Here is a 20,883-nt window from a genome sequence, read left to right on the forward strand (position 1 = left end):
CTAGTGGCTACTGCACACACCTGAAAGGTGGCAGATCCCTGTTCACCTGATGAGAAGGGACTTAAACGCGGAGAGTCTCCTACATCTCAGGTGAGTACCCTAACCACTGGGCTAAAAGTTATAAGGGAGGCGGCCCTCCTCCTGCTCCACTGGCCGTTTTGTATAAACTCCTCTATGGGGCCAATCTGGTATGCAACCATGGCACACGCCTACCGGATTGGCACAGCAGGCCGGTTAGGCCAAGGAACATACCCCCATTTGTACATCGTTCTGAGGCTTTGGATCTGGATGGCTGGCACAGAGCTGCAGTACGCACATTCTGAGACAGAAATGTAGGCTCAGAGGGAACTTTTACAGGAAAAACCCAAATGAGTTTAGGCACCTATGGGGCTTGGCTGCAGCTGAGCAGGGGTTTTGTGAATCCCATCGAGGCCTGATTCTGGAATTTATGCCCTCAAGTGGCAGTCTAGCACCTAAGTCCTTTTGTGGCTCTGGCCTTAAGTGTTTTCCTTTGCAAGGTCCTCCATAACTGCATAGTATGATTTTTTTTTTATTACTCTTAAGTATTGGAACGGTGTAATACATCAGAAGATAGAACTGCCATTAGTTGATACCCACAGGATAGAATTTTTGATACATCAAAGGTATTTAAGGCTACGTTTTTATTGTATTATTTATGATGTTCAGAAAGACTTATAAAAAAAAGAGGCAAAAGATTGGCGTTTAAAGATATAGCTATTTATTATATAGCCCTGACCCTATGCTCATTGAAATCAATGGCAAAGTTCCCCTTAACTTGAAGGGGTGCAGAATCCAGAATCCAATGAAAGTGAACTGGTGTGTTATGTACAAGAAGCATACAAACATATAACATCCTACAGTTATTACATTATTCTCTGCATGGAACACTGATACTGTTTAAACTCAGATTATTTTTTAAATTATGTTGATGCCAAACATTTATTTTGTCCCAAATGCACTTTAACCGACAGTTTACATTTTTGTAGTTATTCCTTCCTATTCTGAAACTCTCATAAATTGCAAATTTATTTTTTAAATTGACATGTAAAATATAAATGTTAATTTCTTTGCTACCAGTGCCAAGGTCAGGCTGATGGAACCACTGCAAGTACTTTGCTATATTGTAGGGATCATTAGGCTTTTGCCATTGCCGCTTTGCTGAATTAAGCTAAGAAAAAGAATTGGCTAACATATACTGTACTTACTTTGTGCGTTTCCTTAACATATGTCTTATCAGCCTTGCCACAGCTGAGAGATTTCAAATTGCTTTATGACATACTTGGATTTCCTCCCGTTAATAATTCCGCCTTTCTCCCTCCCGTGACTGGCAGGGCTCTTCAACACAGCAGTAAAGTGGGACAGCTAATTATCTAGCAATCCACCTTGCTGCACCACATTTGAAAACTTTTATCTGCACAGGACAGCTGCGTTCTCTGTGTTTGAAGTGAAATGTCAGTCTCCACTAATGCAACAAGACTTACATCACTAATGATGTCTCGACACTTTGAAGAAACAACTCAAAGCCTAATTAAAAATTCAGATTCATTCTCCTAAGCTTTACTATTTTAAGTGCCCTTCCACCAGGACCGCACTATATCTTTTTGAAATGTTTCATGAAAAAAAGTCCAAGTGGAATAGGATGAAAAACTGCTGCAGTCTTGGGCTTTCACAGAGCCTTCAGAAAGATTGTTATGATTGGATGCAAACCAAGACATAATCATGTAAAACAGATGAGATTTTACTCCACTGGCTTCCACTCCATAATTACTATAATGTATACTATTGAATAAGAAAAAACAGTAGCTCATAAACTATTTATCAACCTGCACTTCTTAATTTTTATTTTGTTTCACTCTCCCAAATGGCTTTCAAGCACAGTAAACCACAACCAGAAGCCAACAGAAAAAAAATACATAAAAATAGATACCTGTTCTTCTATTCTGTATTCAAGGGGATGCTTTCAAAAAAATAAGTAGATATGAAATTAGAAAAGTTTAATTTGATAAATGTCCTTAATTTTGCAAACTAGAGATCTTGATTTAAGATCATGATAATGATTGATGGTTTACAGATTTTCCCATGGCACTAATCACCCTAGTATCTGAGCACCTTACAAAATAAAACCATTAATGTCTGTAACACCTGTGAGAGGTAGAGAAATATTGTTATCCCCATTTTAAAGATAGGAAACAGAGGCACAGATTTGCCCAAGGTCACCCAGGAAGTTTATGGTGGAGCCAGAAACAGAACCTAGATCTCAGTTCTAAATCTAATGTGTTATCTACAACTCCAACCTTGAATACCTACCTCTTTTGTGAAGTTTGCTTTTGAGATGTATGGATGAAAAGTGCTAATTCTGGTTACTAGAATTCTTGGTTTATTACAACTCTATCAACAGCATCAGACAACAAACAGTGGTTCTGTACTCTTCAAAATAAAGGTGACATTATTTCCTTCCACACACAATGAAAATCTGACAGCATTCTACTTGTGTCTGTCAACCTGGCCTGTGTCCCACCCTGCTTTTACTGAAAAGCATTATATGGCTAAACATGCTACTAGTATAATAGTCTCCCAGTCGAGCTGGAGGAGCCTGTATACCATAGGTTTTTCTATTGTGCCCATTACCACAGCATCTGAGCAAGTATTAACACTGTTAATCAGAAACCAGAGCGCTGTAATTTAACAGACAGAAAAATATAGTTGTTTTTGTCCTTGGGAGTAGCCGACTGCCATTTTAGCAGTCAGGGAGGCATTTTTTTCCAACTGTGCTCCCATGTTTGGAGATGGTGGGGGGAAAGAGAAAGGAAGAATTGTACTCTTCTAGCACAATAAGCATAAAGGATCAGGATGAGAAAGTTGTCAAAATATTCTAAATCCTAAGGGCATATTGCTTGCTTCTGGGCCTACATGGCTTTAAAGTTATGTACGTACTCAAAATTACAATAGATTTTCCTCTACCAAGCATTCATTAATCCTCTAAACACCCTGTGAGGTAGGTAGGTAGGTATATCTCCATTTTATAGACAAGGAGTCTGAGTTAGAATGAATTACCCAATGCCACTGAAAAAGTCAGTATTGTAACTCAGGAGGTCATAGGTCCTGTGCTTATTAAAAATGGTCAACATTTTCACAAGAATTGTGTTCTGTTTTTCCAGTCAGCGATCTACACTACAATTACAATGGAAGCACGAAAACCAATCTGGGATTAACCAAATAACAGAACATAGTTAAGGGCCAGTGTACTCTGTTCGAACTGGGTTAGGACACAATCTCCAACTTGGTTGTAATTTTAATGTAAAGGCCTGTAGTTTTTAAATGACTGCCAAGTGCCAACTGAACAGACAACTCAGAAGAATACACAGAATTTGCCCATTAACCTGTTCATTCAACAAAGTACCATCTTTTGTGGCTTGTGACATTAAGATAGTCCATTAAATGTATGGTCTACCAAATGATGCAAAGTAATATGGCCGCCTTTTAAAATCACTTGGAGCACACAAACATAACTTAAATTGCCAGTTTAAGCATCAGGTGTTTTCAGAACACACATCATTGCCAAAACATACTGTAGCTGCTGCTCTACACCCACCTCCCCAGAACCCAACAGCACCAGCCACACGACAGAAGAAGAAGAATTGCCAAAACAAAATTTCACAGTAAAATCAGACGGTTTTTGTCAACTTGAAGTCAAGCTACTGGTTTGGGCAGGGATGGGTGGGTAAGTAAATTGTAATTTCAGGTACTATGCTTGCCCCAGAATCCCACTGTGCGTTTACAGTCACGTTTCTTTGAAAAAGTTTTTCCTCTCCCTGGGCAAGCAACAGGGGAAACAGACTACACAGGTGAAACAATTTACAAAAGGTTAAATGTTGCCCCTCCTTTGCAAAGCACTTTGAGACCAACCAACGGACAGGGCTATAGAAGAGCTAGACATTATTACATCAACAAAGAATTGGCCCAAAGTGTTGTCAAAGGCATACGGTAAATATATTTCTACAGAATACCTGTGATACAATATTCCACAAAGTATATGTGTAATGGGGCCACATATTTGTTCAAAAATATATGTCCTACCTACCCACGGAATGCTGCTCCTCACACAAGAAATCACACAGCCATGTTATCCTTACTCACAAGTATCTTTATTTGCAATATTGTTTATGGTATATTATTCTATACATTCAAAGGCTAATTTGAAAGCAACACACTTCCAGCAATAGACCTATGTTTAAAAACATAAAACTTGGTTTAAAAAAAAAAAAAAAACAGCTTCTGCACTGATGCCTGTCAGCTCACCGTCTACAAATAAGATACAGTTGTCCTAATACCAAGACAATTGTTAGAACGATGCTGTCACAATAACTATCATCCTTACTATCCACGCAGAATCAGTATTATTCTTACTATTCACAGATGCATGCATCCCATTCATTCCAGTAGGATTTTGCTACTCTTAGAAAATAAACTATAAAAAGTAAATGTTATATAACAGGATTTCAATACAAGTCCATAAAAACAATGAGCCTTCCTATCAATATTCCAGATACATTTTCTTCACATTAGTGCTGTAATAATTGTATTAGAGGAAGTAGATATAGCATCAGGGAGACAGATTTTGTTTATAACACTAGCCATGTCTCCATCTTTTGGCTTTTATATATATACACCCTCCCCTTTCACGGGCTTCTAAGGCTCAGTGCTCTCCTGGTTCCTCTCTTACCTCTCCAGATGCTCCTTTAATGTTTCCTCTGGAGGCTCCATCTCATCCTCCCTCCCTTTCTCTTTTGGTGGTCCCACCTTCAGTTTTCTCCTCTTCGGACTCTTTCCCAGATTCACATACGCCAAATCAACCTCTCGCCTTCAGTCTATTTACAGATTTCCACCTGCCTCTCTGATACTGCAGCCTAACATTCATTGGATATTTCATTGCCACCTCAGACTCGATGCAGCCACTAAACTTATTGTTCCTTCAAATTCTTCTCTACCTCCCATCTCCATCCTTCCCATCACCAAAGCTCATGACTTTGGAGTCACCATTGACTCCTCTCACACTCTCTCCTTTCTTCACATTCAAGTTCTTGTCAAATCATGCCATTTCCTTTTCTATGTACGCTCGCTTTCTCAAAAAATAAAAATCCATCTCTCTCCCTCTCCCTCTCAACTGACCACATACTACAGCATGCCCTATTTGTTTCATGCTTTAAGCACTGCCACCTTTTGCTCCTCTCATCTCCAGTCTATGCTGAACACTGCTGCCCAAAATCATATCTAGGTATCTATGCTAGTTTCCCCTCTTTACTTTCCTGGCTCTCCACAACTCGGCCCTCATCTCCTCCCTATCATGCTCTTAACTCTGCCCAAGCACTAATCCTAGCCACTTCCTTTGTCTCTTTCACTCACTCCCGCTTTTGGGGCTTCTTCCATGCTTAGAGCAACCTCCCAATTAAGGTACACAAAGCTCCCTCATTCTTTCTCCAAAACCCCATAAGAACGGCCATACTGAGTCAGACCAACAGTCCATCTAGTCCAGTATCCTGTCTTCTGACAGTGGCCAGCACCAGATGATTCATAGAGAGTAAACAGAAGAAGGCAATTATCGAGTGATCTATCCCCATCATGCAGTCCCAGCGTCTGGCAGTCAGAGGTGTCGGGGCACCCAGACCATGGGGTTGCTTCGCTGACCATCTTGGTTAAACCTCATTTGTTCCTAAATGCCTTCCAATAGGAAGGATACCTGATCACACAGTGCAATACAGAACAATGTAGTATAACAAACTTTTGCCCACAGACTGACAGCTCTTTGGAACATGGAACACGTTGACTGGCACAGCTTTCCTACCATATAGTCCACTAACAGCACTACATAAATACCAAAGATAATAATTCTGTTTTAATTGCATGCAGCCCTTTTTGAGGACTAACTGCTTAAATTTAAAGAGTTGAAATTTTATAAAGATTTTTGTTCAACTGTTGGAAGAGATCATCAGAGAAGCTTCTAAAGTCACAGGGAGTTTGTTTTCAACCAGTTTTTAATCTGAAACAGCTGTAGCAATGTACGGAGGAAGTGGGGAACGTTCAAATTGGCTTGATGGGACTTAAAACGGCCAAATATTTTAAAGAATCTAGGGCTCATCCTGTCAACTATTGGCTTCACTGTATTAACTGCTTTTGGCCTCACACGATTCAAGTAACAATAAATGCACACAGCATTTAGTGTTGTTATTTTGCATACCTATACCCTGGCATCAAGCTTGCTTCCTAAGCCAATAGCCACGACCGGCTACAATTCTTGTGGAGGAACCTGGTTCATTTTATGCCTGCCTACAACACAATGAGGTGTTGTTATGGAAGATAATTTTGAGCATATGTTTTATGTGAGCTGACTTTAAAAAAGAAACAACCTAAAAACAAACCAAAGAAGACACGTGTTGAAGCTGCTAGCACTTGTCAAGAAGGGTTGTTTTTTTTTTTTACAGTGGAGAAATAAGTTGAGAAATATGATCATACTCATTTAATTTCCATTAACCAGAAGCTCCACCATTTATAGGACTATATATATAATTTTCAGGTGGTAAATATGCCTCTAGATCTCTAGACAGAAAAAGTGATTTCCCTAATGTTCTCTGCATTAATAATTTACTTCTATCTACCTTGTTAAGTGAAGTCATTTACATACATGTCTGATTATAAAAGACAAGACAACAGCTTGGTATTTTCCTGGACAAAGCCCCAGCCCTAGGAGGCCAGCCAACACAATGATGTTTCAAAGGTGGTAGAATGAAGCCAGTTTGGAGAAGATAAAGGGCCATTTGGGGAGGGACCCCTGCTGACCACATAAAAGTGTCACCTACTCAATTTGTGAGGCTTTTAAAACTGCGTTTGGTACTGCCTATACCTTGGATTGCAGTGCATCTGGGATCCGATTTCACTTTTTGTGTGTGTATGTTGTAGTTGATTGTTGTAACATAGCTATTAGCATCCTATGCAATTCCAGCCAGTGATTACAGAAATCACAGTAGTTTTACTAAAAAGAAAAGAAGTACTTGTGGCACCTTAGAGACTCACAAATTTATTTGAGCACGAGCTTTCATGAGCTACAGCTCACTTCATCAGATGCATTCAGTATTTTTACTGAAAGTAGTTGTACTATCATTAATATGCAACCACGAAGGCAGGGATACAAATAATTCCTAATCACCTCTCTCCTCCTGGAGCTGATAGAAATTACAATGTCAGGAAATGAGATGCAGGAAGATAATAAATTTGTCAAATTGCATATTCCCTTCAGAAAGAATGGTCTCCCTATCTCATCATCATCTGTGTGTAAATTCCACATATAAAAAAACCTCTCCTTCCATGAAGGAACTACAGTTTGTGATTTACTGACATCAGAAAGAAAAATATTTGGAGATGAAAAAGCTAAAATTGTACATGGACCTAAAGGACTTTGTTCAAAACCAGTTAGTATTAAAATTCAGCTTTAAATATTGCTATACTTAAAGAAGTCTCAAAATATCCACCTTCAATTACAGCTTGTCTTATAAATAAACCTAAAGTTTACAATTCAAAACCTCTTTTTGAATCTTGCGAAATAAAAGTTTCAGTATTCTTAATTTAAAAGCTCAGGAGATATATATATATATATATACACATACATACACACACACATATATGCTGTTGGTTAGTTTTCGGGAATTGTATATAGTCATGAATATAAACAAAAAACAGAACCAAAGTCCAAGAAGGAAATACTTTTTGAGTTTTAAAACAATAATCAAATCCACCTAAAGATTTATCAAGGATCAAGCTTGCCTCTGCCTCACAAAGGGCACAGGTCCCTGAAACTGAAGAGACAAAAGTATGCAAAATAGTCAGTTTCAAGACCCTCATAAAATACAAAGTATCCCTGCCCCACGAGGCAACAGCCTCCAACAGGGAGTCATGTTTCAAAACTTTATAGGGATGCACTAAACCACAACGATCCAGGAGCTTACTGATCAGCAAATGGCAACAAAAAACAACCCCTACTGACTGGAGGGAGGACGGGGGGTCGTCTGTGTGTCAGGCAAAGCTGCATGGTGGGGGGAACTGTGGCCACTGTGGGAAGAGACTCCACAGCCACAGGGCTCTCACCGGCTCCCTGCAAGTCGGGGCAGAAGCGAGGGGCTTGCGGGGGAGAAAGGCGACCGGGGGTGGGGGGACAAGCGGGAGGGAAGTTTGCAAAGAAAGAAATGGAAAGAAAAACAGGAATGAAGCAGAGGAGCGAGAGGAGGAGGGAGCGAGAATTAGGAGAAGAGGAGCCAGATAGAAGAAAGAAAACCAGGAAGAAAGGATGAAGGGAGAGAGGAGCAGAGGCAGGAGAGAGGGAGCGCACACAGGGAAAGGAGAGGAAGAGAACAAGGGGCAGGGAAGGAAGGAAGGAAGGAGAAGAGGGCAGGGGGGAAGAGAGGCGTGGGGGGGAACGGTACCTGCATAGTGACGACCCCCAGCTCCTCTGTGGCAAGTTTCTTCATCTGAGCGGCTAAAACTTGCGCTTCATCCAAGATGGAAAACTCCGTCTCGGCCGCGCTGAGCCTCCAGAGAAGCGCCATGTAAACCAGCCAGAGGGGCCGCTGGAAAGCGCTGCCCCGACGCCAGGGGGAGAGGAAGCGGGGGTTCCGGCGGCCGGAGGAGCAGCGCGCCGGCCAGGCGGCCTCCTCCCGACCTGCCCCCCTCGCCATGCTGCCGCGGGCGCCTTGGAGAGACCGGCGGGGGGGACGGACCCTCCCTCCCCGGGCCGCAGCGCGCAGCCCCCCCCGCAGCAAACTTTCCCCAGCGCCTCCCAAACTTCTGGGCAGCCCCTCCCTGGCCTGGAGGGGTCCCACTAGGGCGCGGGGCTCGGGGGCGCGGCGGCCCACCCCTCCATGCTGGGGACGCAAAAGCCTGCCCCTGACGCTCCTCCCCGGAGGGCCAAGCGGCGCCCGCGGCGCGCACCTAACTCGCCCGCCCGCCCGCCGGCGCTCCCGCTCCGGGCGCACTGAGCCAGCTTCGGGATGGGCTCCGCTTCGCTGCCGACTGAAAACAGCGGTGGCTGCGGAGGGAGGGAAACTGCGGAGCAGGGGGAGGAGCCGGGCCGGGATCGGAGTCACCAAGGGGGGAAAGGGAGGTGTCTGGTGCCACCAAGCTGCTCGCGGGCTCGGTGCACGCCTCAGTGGTGTGCTTGAAACGCGGGGAGGGTAGTGGGGAGCCGGGAGGGGGGGGGGGTGCACACGCCCCTTCGCAGGCCTTCAAACCTTCTGCAACTTCCCAGCCAGGATTTTCCTCTTCTCTGCGGGTCTGGAGTGTGCATTGGTGTTCGCTCAACCTACAGCAGGCCCACCATATTTACCTGGCTGCGACCCCAAGGGATCTCACACTGACAGCCAGCCTGCCTTTTCCGGAGGCCTCACCCACCAGCGGATGGGGTGCTGGAATTTTGACTTTGATAAACCTGTGAGCGTGTAGACCGGTTGGAACCTCAAGTCCGTTCCCCGAGGATGGGTAGTTCCCCGCTGGAAGACTGAGCAGATATTAAACTGATGCGACACACTTGATCTTTGTGAAAAGGTCAGAACGGAGGGTGGCCAGGACACAACCTTGTGGCAAAAGCTCAGGTCTGGGAGGGAAGAGATCTGAGTCTTATTCCTAGCTGGGGCAAGACATTGCATAGCTCAGGTCCCCTGTCTGAAAACAGAAATAATAATAAATGTTATTTTAATGGGTCATTTTGAGTCATTAATGTTTGTAAAGTGCACTGAGATGCTCATGGAAGATGCTACAGAAGAACAAAATATTGTTCCTATCATTAATTATAAATGGTATAGGTTTAACCTGTGAAAATCTCTCTCTTTCTAGGTGTGGACCAGTTTCACTATACTTTCTGTATACAAAATGGGGTTTGGGACAGATATTCTTCTAGGAATATTAGGTTTCTATGTACAGACTGCAAGCAGCAGAACAGGGAAAAAACAAATTCAAAACAGTCATGTCACGTAATAGAGAATGAAGTATGGCTCTCGGCAGCAGCACTGGAAAGTATTCTGTTTGTTTAATATTCTATGAGCATATTCTTAAAATATCACCACACGTCTTAAAATTTTCAGTGCGCAAGTATGTGTGACTTCGTCTCTTCTTGAAGCCCTGAGCAATAGAACACCCATTCCAATGTGGCACAGCATAACATAGACTGGTGTCAAGCAATGGGTCTTAAGAAAATATTTATGATGCAACAGAGAAAAACAAGAATGCATGCTAAAGTCAGCAACACAAAATGACAAGTTTCCTTCTGGGTAATGCAGCATAAAGAGGAGAAAATATAACAGGCCAAAAACTCTGGCAAAATATCTCCTTTGACTTCTAAGCAGTGAAGCACTCTTATGGGAACACAATCACTTTGAAAGTGATGCAGAGAAACCTCTTTAACCACTTTAATAGAAACCACTGGAATCAGTGGATACTGATCCCTGCCACATGAGATAACATTTTAATCCAGTTCTTGTGACTAGCATCAGGAAGTAATGATCAGCCTCTCCAACATTCCCGCTAATCATACCTTTATTACACCACTTTTCTATCACATGTCAAGAAGAGGAACTATTATAAATGAGAGGCATAATGTCCACATTGGAGTTGTAAATTAGGAAGATAGAAACAGAGGTATTAACATAATGGATCAGACCGGTGGTCCATCTATTTAATATTCTTTCTCTGACGATGACCCCATACCACATAATCCTGAGGAAGGTGCTAGACACCCCAATTATGAAATAACCTTCCATAGGGAAGTATCTTTCTCATCTCCATCAAAACAGTTGGTTTATGTCCTGAAACTGTTTAAAAAAACATCCTGTCTACTGTAACTGGATATTCACTATATCCATTTAAATGGTTAATTAAAAAAAAATCATACTAAGCTCTTGGTATCCATGATATCTTGCAGCAATGAGTTCCACAATAATACATTATGTATAAAAAGTATTTCCTTTTATCAATTTTAATTTTTTTGTCTTTCATTTCTATTGACTATATCCTTTTTCCAGTACTATGAGAAGGGGCAAGTGGGATCTACCTTCTTTATAGTACTCATGTTCTTTATGGTATCTTCTCTGATTCATTGTTTTAAATAAACAGACCCTGTGTTTTCAGTTTCTCTTTGTTTATAGCCTTAACATGCCACTGATAATTTTCGTCAGCAATGTCTTTTTTTGGTACAGATTGACCAGCAATAAACAGAGTATTACCTAGTGGCATTATTAGAGTTTCAGTATTATTTTCTAACCCATTTCTTGTCCATCCTAACCTTTAGTTTGCTTTTTAGACTAACTTTGCAAATTGAGCAGGAATTTCAACTGACCACCCCACAGTGATGCCCAGGTCTTTTTCCTGAATGGTTATAGTTAGTTTAGAGACCAGCAAGGTACCCGAATAATGCAAATGTTACCTTCCAATGTGCATCACACTGCATTTGTCAACACTGAAATTCACCTCCCTTCTGAAATTCCTCACAATCTTCTCTAGTATTGATTAACCTAAATAACTTTATGTCTTTTGCTAATTTTGCCACTTACCTGCTCACCTTGCTTTCCAGATCACTGATAAATAAATTAAACAACATCAATTCTAATACAGAACCTTGAGACACCACATTGGTAACCTGTTCCCATATTAATAATTGAGTAATTTCCCCTACTCTTTGTTTTCTGTCACATGGGCTCATCTTCAGACCCACTGATTGAAGATACTGTTGTGATGAGGGCCATATAACACAGATAGACATACTTAAGTCACTGGGGTTCAGCATGAGCACAGAAATCTGGTTGTATGTACTTGACTTTCATCCTATCACTTTTTAAACAACTTCTTGTAAGAGCTTTTGTCACAGGTTTTTTTAAAGTCCAAATAAATTACGTCAGCAGGTTCTCATTTATACACACAACCACTTCTAGTACATTAGAGAGAGATGATTTTAATTTTACAGAAGCCATGCTGATTTGTCCCTATCACATCATGTTCATTTGCATGATTTATAATTCTCATTTTAATTATTGTTTCAACCAATTTTTCTGTTGAGGCCTTCTAGTCCAGCACAGATTCTGTAAAATAAAATCATGCCTGTCTAATCTACTAGACTTACAGTGCCCCTTATCTCCTCTTTTAAATATAAGTATGGTCCTCTGGTCCTTCAGTGCAGTAGCTGATTTTAATGAGAAATTGCAGATTTTTGTAAGCAGCTGAGCTACTTCATTCCTTCAGAACCCTTCCAGTCCTGATGCATTGTGGTCCTTTAATTTATGTTTGTTCCAGCACCTTCTCTTTTGTCAGCCCAATTTCTGATAGTGCCTTAGCTTCATTGAATAGAGGTAGATATCTCCCCAGCATCTTTTGTGTGAGGACTGAAGGAAAAAAAATTTACTTTTTCTGCAATGTCCTTACCCTCTTTAATTGCTTATTACTTTTAAAACTATTTTTATTTCCTTTTCAAATTCCCGTTTAGCCTTTACATTTTACCTGCCATAGTTTGTGGTTCTTTCTATTGGCTTTAATAGCATTCAGATTTCATTTGCTGAAGGATTCCTGTTTGGCTCAAATAATTTTTTGAACCTTACCATTTAGCCTTATTGTGTTTTTACTTACCTTTCTGCTTCCTTTTCTGATTGCCTTCCTTCTCTGGCTCTGTGCAAGCATGCTTAAGTAGTGCACGTGTTCAATCTGAGGACTTTCCAAATCCTCACTTTGGACTTTCAGGGCTTTCAATTAGTTTCCTCATTTTCTTTGAATCCCCCTTTCTAAAGTTTAGTGTCTTTTTGTGCTACTTTTGGGTATGATTTTTCCTCCAAGAATGTTGAACTTGATTATACTATAGTTGCTTTTATTTAGCAGCTCCACTATGATTACTTGAACTAAATGCTACATGTTAGGACTAAGCAGAGAATAGCATCACCTCTTCTGTGCTCAAGAACTAAGTGTTCCAAGAAGCAGTCATTTAAGATGTCAGGAAATTGCTCCTCTAAACCTTGTTCTGTGGTAACGTTTGATCAGTTTCTGTGCAGGTCACCCATTGTTACTGTTTTATTTAGAGTTAGCTGCCTCTTTGATCTCCATCAGCATCCTTTTCCTGATCAAGAGAGCAGTTATATAAACCTGTTAGCATGTGATTTGGAATCCATAGCCATACGTTTTTTACTGTCTGGCCCTTTCCACTCAGAAATTTTATCTCAGAATCTATGGAATCCTTTAGGTTCATAGATTCATAGAGTTTAAGACCAGAAGAAACCATTAGATCATCAAGTCTACGCTCCTGTATATCACAGCCCATTACATTTCACCCAGTTACTCCAATTTTGATAGCAGCTAAGCAGCCTTTTCTCTGTAGTTTATAGCAAGGAAAGGAAACAGAAAAAACTGGCCTGTGACTGTGTATTTGAGAACATTCTTTCCACAAAACAATTTATTACTAAACTATATTTTTAATCCAAACCATCATTTTATGTAATTTCTGAACATGTGGTGTGGGATTCAAAGTAATTGTGTGGTGTCCAGCTGTACAATCATGGATTGACACAAGCTCCAAGTTAGCAACATATTTGCAGCATAGCCATATTGGAAGTTTCCTTTTTTAAAAAAAGTTTCCTTTAAAAATCAGCACCACATTTTACTTGTTCAAAGGTGCTGCAATAAAGAAAACAATAAACAAAAGCAGTAGGCAGCCGTGGACCTTAGGGAGTCTTCAGACTACTCCCACGTCAGTTTTCAAATATCTAGGCTAGTGCAGAAAGAACCCCTGAAAATCACAAATTGGGGATGTGGTAACAAGCCAGATAAATGTTGATTTGGCAACCTAAAGAAGAAGCAAGTTTCTAGAGTGATATTAAGGATATTAAGTGATATTAAGGCATACTCAGGTGGACTTCCAAGTAATTGCAGACTATTAAAAAGCAGGTCAATAAATTGTCTAGGTCAGTCCTTCTTCCTTTATTCATTTCTTCTGCCTCTTATATCTCAGGGTGAAACAACGATGAAATACTATAGCTTAGCCATGTTGTTTATGGAGTGAAATCTTGGACCCATTGAGCCAACCACAGCCTTTAAGGAGAAATGCTCATTAACTTCACTCCACTGCCTTCAATACCACAGTGAGCAGTGATTGCAAGGTGTTGCAAACCAGGAGGCTGGAGTATATTCTCCCACCATGGATCTATAAAGAAACAAGAGACTTGATTCCCAGAAGCCAGGATTTCAAATGTGATACCCGTCTTCAAGAAGGCTAGTGACCCAGCAGAAGTGGGGTTAAAAGCCAAGGAAGTTTGTGATTGGCTGGAGTGGAGGGCAGGGTGTCTATAGAAAGTCAACTACTATTATAATTTGAGGTGTACTATATAAAACCTGGATTTGTGCTGGAAATCACTTTAGATAAGCTATTACCAGCAGGACAGTGGGGTGGAAATAGGTATTGTTTCATATTCTCTGTGTATATATAAAGCCTGCTGCAGTTTCCACGATATGCATCTGAGGAAGTGAGCTGTAGCTCACGAAAGCTTATGCTCTAATAAATTGGTTAGTCTCTAAGGTGCCACAAGTCCTCCTTTTATATTTCCATTGGAAGCACTCTGTCTATTTTAATAAACAGTATAACTTCTAGTATTTAGCATTTTGAGGGCATCAGCCACACATTCATTTCTTTGTATCTGGGGAAGGCAGCTGGCAAAACACATCTTCAGTAGTCAGTATGTAAATAGACACTGATATCCATTGTACATATAAGTATACTAACGTAAATAACTCTTCTCTACAAGTATAGGCCCCAATACAGGAAAGTAGCCCAATTCAGGAAGGGCTCTCAAGCACATGCTGAACTTTATCAACCTAAATTTAAAGTGCCTGCTTAAGTACTTTCCTGAATAGCAACTCTTTTCAGCATGTGCATCAGTTCTTTCCTGAATCAAGGGCATCAGAATTATTAAACATTTAACATTTTCATGCTTGTAGCAATTAAAGGTTAACTTTCAAAAAGTTAACCAGCTTTTCTGAGTCACATTTTTGTTCTGTTTAGTCCCCTCACAAATCTATTGGAAAAACCTAATATAAGCTAACAAAATGGATGAGCATCATGTATCTCTAATTTAAACCCTGTGATAAAGATGTGATTTGGGGGAAATTGACTCATAGGAAGTTGCAACTTAAAATTGCATTAGATTTCTTCTCCTCTTTTAAGTCCTTTCCATTGTTTTCAGTAGTTTCATGCTTGAAATCTTTTTTGTCCACATAAGTATAATATTAAACATAAAAGCCAGAACTGCTTATCAAGGAATATCAAGCTTCCTGAACTACAACAATGGACATTACTCACCAGGCCAAGACGTCCCTAAGGATAGAAAACAGAGTAACAATAGTAATACAATATAATAATACAATGACGTTTCTTTAGAGGAAAAAATATTAAGCGGAACTTGAAGGGTCAGTTTCCTTCATGGGCTACTCATAAAACTATAACAGCTGTGAAACTCAGGCCTTGAATTAAAACTAGTTTAGAAAGCAATCAACTTGCAAACAGCTAGAAGATAATAAAGTGATAAGTAACAGTCAGCATGGATTTGTCAAGAACAAATCATGTCAGACCAACCTAACAGCTTTCTCTGACAGGGTAACAAGCCTTGTGGATAGGGGGGAAGCGGTAGATGTGGTATAGCTTGACTTTACTAAGGCTTCTGATACTGTCTTGCATGACTTTCTTATAAATAAACTAGGTAAATACAACCTCCTATAAGTTGGGTGTATAACTGGTCGGAAAACCATTCCCAGAGAGCAGTTGTCCGTGGTTCACGGTCAAGCTGGAAGGGCATATGGAGTGGGGTCCTGCTGGGATCAGTTCTGGGTCCAGTTCAGTTCAATATCTTTGTCAATGATTTAGATAATGGCATAGAGAGTGCACTTATAAAGATGATACCAAGCTGGGAGGGGATGCAAGTGCTTTGGAGGATAGGATTAAAATTCAAAATGATCTGGACAAATTGGAGAAATGGTCTGAAGTAAATAGGATGAAATTAAATAAGGACACATACAAAGTACTCCACTTAGGAAGGAGCAATCAGTTGCACACATACAAAATGGGAAATGACTGCCTAGAAAGGAGTACTGCTGAAAGGGATCTCAGGGACATAGTGGATCACAAACTAAATGTGAGTCAACAGTGTAACCTTTCCAAAGATCGTAAGGCATTTGGTGAAGCTGGATATTACATTCCACTAAATACCCTGCTTTAAAGTCTCATTTCCACATTGACACTGATTTACACCAGCTGAGGAAATGGTCCTTTATGTTCATACTAATTCTAACCTGAGATCTCAGTTCTGTTTTAGTCTAAATATGTCAAAGCTTGTATATAAATAAAATCTGTGGAGGTGGATTTTGGGTTTTATATCTCTTACACACCAAAAAAACCCTACATTAAGGCTCCCAGTTCCAGTCTCCTTGCCCAATCAGTCTCCGTCCGCTGTCCCCCCACTGGGTCCCATTCTTCTTGTCTAAGCAATCCCATTCTCCTCACTCCAACTCCCCATCAGTTTCTTTTTACCTCCTCCAATCGCAATCTCACCGGACTCCTTATCCCCATCCTTTGCCTTCCCCGGTCTGCTTCCCTCCTCCTCGCATACGAATCTGACAGATTCAGGAAGAGGGTCATTGACAGCACTGGAGAGACAGACTCCCTGTTCTCAATCTGTGCCTGACCCCACCTTGTCACAGAGCAGCTGCAGCAGCCATTACAAGGAAAATCCTTCTGAGTCTCCATAGCCTTGGGCTGAAGCACACTCAGTCACTGTGTAAGGAATGGCATGTGTAAAGGCTGGTCACACACGGGAGCTGTGAGAAGATGGAGCATGGTCAATCACACTATGTAGGGAGGGTGCACAAAAGTCTGGTTAGCACTAGGGGCGGTGAGAGGCTTGAGCATGCTCAGTGAGGATGGAATCTTTTATGATTTTAGCTGATAAGCTCTAGCTAGTCTTCACAGAACATGCGCAAAGCACAATCTTTTAAAGTTTATAATTTGCCCAGATTTGAGTGGATTTTTCACAGAGATAACAAAGGCCATGCCCCAGCCAAATTTCATGTCTCTTTTCCAAGGCATGGGGAACTTTTCTTTTCTCAAAGGAAAAAACAGAATTTTTTAACATGAGCAAGACTGTGATGGGGTGTATAAACCCCACACTGAGCAACAAGGGCTTAAAGGCTCATTTTGGGTTCAGCCAGCCCTGCCCTGCCACACCTGCAGCAAATGCTCCATTTGCTGGAGGAATTAAAAGGCACCAAATTAGCTCAATTGGTGAGCAGTGTGGAAGGTGAGCAGACCTGCAGCCCACAGCTCCAGCAGAGTGAAACCTGAAGGCTCTGACAGCTGCCCAAAGGGGCCCTCTGTGAGGGAAGGGAAGACCCACCACAGAGACAATCAGAGAGGGACATATTCTGTGGTCCTGGACAGTGGCAACTCCCTCTTGCTTTCTTGGGATTTGGATTTTCCCATCAGGCGAAGGCCTTGGATTGAGGTGACCCAAGGAAAGGAGAGGGGAGGAAGAGGTCCAGGGAGGACAGCCTTAAGTAGTCTTGGTTGTAAGGTTACTGGTAGCTAAAAGGGCCCTGGGTTGGAGCCTGGTAGAGTGGGAGGGCCTGGGCTCCCCTCCCCATAACTCCCTTGGTAGTCTAGGGTTGTGTCTGTGACCACTAGACCATGCTTCCCAACAAGACTCTGAGTGGAGACCATTACAACGACATTCTTGGAAACAGCTGAACCCTTATCTGAAATTAAACAATGAGCCTGAGGCAGATTCCCAGAATGCAAAAATTTAGCCCACACAGTTAAAGTTTGGCCAAGTTATAAGCAATTGAAGATATTCTTTTCTAATGAGAAGTGTCAGACAATCTGAATTACAGGCGGAATTACTAGCTTTACCTATATATTCCTCGGGCTGTCTGTTTTGTTGTTTGTTTGTTTTTGTTTTCCTTCTTCCCTCTTTTAGCTTCTTGTTGATGTCATGGGTTTCTCACCAACATCCCCCCATGGGAACAGAGAGCATTAATGAAAGCATGTTGCTTCCATTGTGTAATGGGGGAAAACTGGAGCACCGAGAAAGATCTTAATGGTGGAAAAAAGGAGGTGTAGGGTTTTGGGTAGAGGTGGGATTGGGAAGGGACAAATATATAGCTAATGAATGCATTGGCCTACCCTCCACTGAAAAAGGCATAGAGGAACAGTTATAACTGCCAATCTCTGCCCCAGAAAGGCTCTGAGCAAATCTTATTCTTTCATACTTTGCACAGGGGTAGGTTTGCCCTATAGACTTTAAGCCCAATATTATGTTATTTTTATTATCTAGTGCCATAGGCATACCCTGTGTTTTATAAACACACAGACTGTCAAGTTCTTTGTCTCTGAGAACTTACATTCTAACAGAACGCCACTAGCCATCACCTTCAGCCCCCAACTAAAACCTCTCCAACGCATCATCAACGATCTACAACCTATCCTGAAGGACGACCCATCTCTCTCACAGATCTTGGGAGACAGGCCAGTCCTTGCTTACAGACAGCCCCCCAACCTGAAGCAAATACTCACCAGCAACCACACACCACACAACAGAACCACTAACCCAGGAACCTATTCTTGCAACAAAGCCTGCTGCCAACTGTGCCCACATATCTATTCAGGGGACACCATCATAGGGCCTGATCACATCAGACACACTATCAGAGGCTCGTTCACCTGCACATCCACCAGTGTGATATATGCCATCATGTGCCAGCAATGCCCCTCTGCCATGTATATTGGTCAAACTGAACAGTCTCTACGTGAAAGAATAAATGGACACAAATCAGACGTCAAGAACTATAACATTCAAAAACCAGTCGAAGAACACTTCAATCTCTCTGGTCACTCGATTACAGACCTAAAAGTTGCAATTCTTCAACAAAAAAACTTCAAAAACAGACTCTAATGAGAGACTGCTGAATTGGAATTAATTTGCAAACTGGATACAATTAACTTAGGCTTGAATAAAGACTGGGCGTGGATGGGTCATTACACAAAGTAAAACTATTTCCCCATGTTTATTCCCCCCACCCCTCACCGTTCCTCAGACGTTCTTGTCAACTGCTGCAAATGGCCCACCTTGATCATCACTACAAAAGGTTCCCCCCCCCACCTGCTCTCCTGCTGGTAAAAGCTCACCTTAAGTGATCACTCTGGTTACAGCGTGTATGGTAACACCCACTGTTTCATGTTCTCTGTGTATATAAATCTCCCCACTGTATTTTCCACTGCATGCATCCGATGAAGTGAGCTGTAGCTCACGAAAGCTCATGCTCAGATAAATTGGTTAGTCTCTAAGGTGCCACAAGTCCTCCTTTTCTAATTGGGCAAAGTGCGAAGCAACCCTTGGGAACCGAGAGTGGTGTGGTACTGTTGGCAGGCTGTGGGAGTGGTGATAGGCAATAGAAGGCTAAGTGAAAGCATACGTACAACATTTAAACCTCTTAGCTCCAACACATAAACAAAACTTGAGAAGAGTGGGAATCAAGTACTATGAGATCTGCACAGTAAGAGCTTAATCGCTAAAAGGTTTTACCATTCCCTGTGAAACAGATGCAGCCACAAGGGAGATAACTTGCTTTCTAAGTACCTAGCAGTGTTTGTATCATTCTGGATCTTTCATACCAGTTCAACATGGCCTCATTTTCTTCCCCTTTATGCATCTCTACCAGGAAGCTAGTTCCCAAAATAATGGTTTAAGTTACCAGTCCAAATGATGGTGTGTCAGTCACTGCATTAGCAGTGGTTATTTGTTACCATATCGTATTCTGTTTCTCCCTATCAGGTATGGGACTAAAAATACTCACCAAAATCTACTATTTTTCCCTTTTAATACTCCATCTCCCTGCCACTAAGGAATAATCCTCTCCAACAAGCAACACCATAATTTTTCCACCAGATGCATTTATTGGTTTTCTCAATGTCAAAATTGCCAGCTAGCCGGCTGAGACAGGAACAGAATCAGGCTGGAACAGGGCCTGGCTAGCATGGAAACTGGCACAGGCTAGCGTAGGAGCAGTCTATTGACACTACTGGCAACATGAGTGAATATTCCTAGCTAGGTATTGACACTGAGCAGACTAGAGAGACTGCTTCCCTTAGGAGCCTGTATACCGGTCTTGGGATCACCTGGGTGGATCCTTGCCTATGGATTGGCTGAATCTTGGTTGAATCACACTATCTGAGTCAGGAATGACTCATCAGGCTTAAGCAGGTTCAGAGGTAACTGAATACACTCAACAGGTCATTCTTTAGCAAACCGAGAATTCTCTTTAGCATCTCCTCTCCCTCCCAGGAGTCAGCACTTCCCAACTCTGATGCTGAGAAACCATCAGTCTCTAAGGTCAATGAGGCTCAAATGTTGATCTCCATTTTGCTAGCCCTTTGACCCTGCCCCTTCGAATACATTATCTGAGTCATTTGTCATGACAGTCTTTTGGATAAACAATAATTCTGGATAAGGAATATTTAGATACACAAAACATACCTATATATGGAAACTGAATTTGTAGGAAGTCAGGCACAAAGCTGGTTTTCCCTGCAGAATCCTGCAGGGAGGGATTTGCAAGATCCTGTAGAAATCATCATAACCATGCTGAATTGCTGCCCTGAAGGATTTTTAAACCTGAAAATACATTAACATTTCTTTCATCTTTAACATTTCCATTAGTGTTTTTCTTTGCATATATATGCATGTAAGCTGCCATGTTTGAATCAGTAAAAATTAGGTCTAGGTTACAGCCTAAAACAGATTTAATATT

General features: G+C 41.5%; 1 protein-coding gene across 1 annotated transcript in view; it reads right to left on the reverse strand.

The window, feature by feature from the left end:
• CACHD1 (cache domain containing 1) overlaps positions 1–9,059 on the reverse strand; it is a 185,405-nt gene extending 176,346 nt beyond the window's left edge. Inside the window, exon 1 of the mRNA XM_073357445.2 lies at positions 8,493–9,059. Within this exon, the coding sequence (XP_073213546.1) occupies positions 8,493–8,744 (252 nt within the window). The 5' untranslated portion in view covers positions 8,745–9,059. The remainder of the gene's footprint in view (positions 1–8,492) is intronic.
• Positions 9,060–20,883: the final 11,824 nt, after the last annotated feature.

The sequence above is a fragment of the Lepidochelys kempii genome, chromosome 8, assembly GCF_965140285.1.
Source record: "Lepidochelys kempii isolate rLepKem1 chromosome 8, rLepKem1.hap1, whole genome shotgun sequence".
Taxonomy (NCBI): Eukaryota; Metazoa; Chordata; order Testudines; family Cheloniidae; genus Lepidochelys; species Lepidochelys kempii.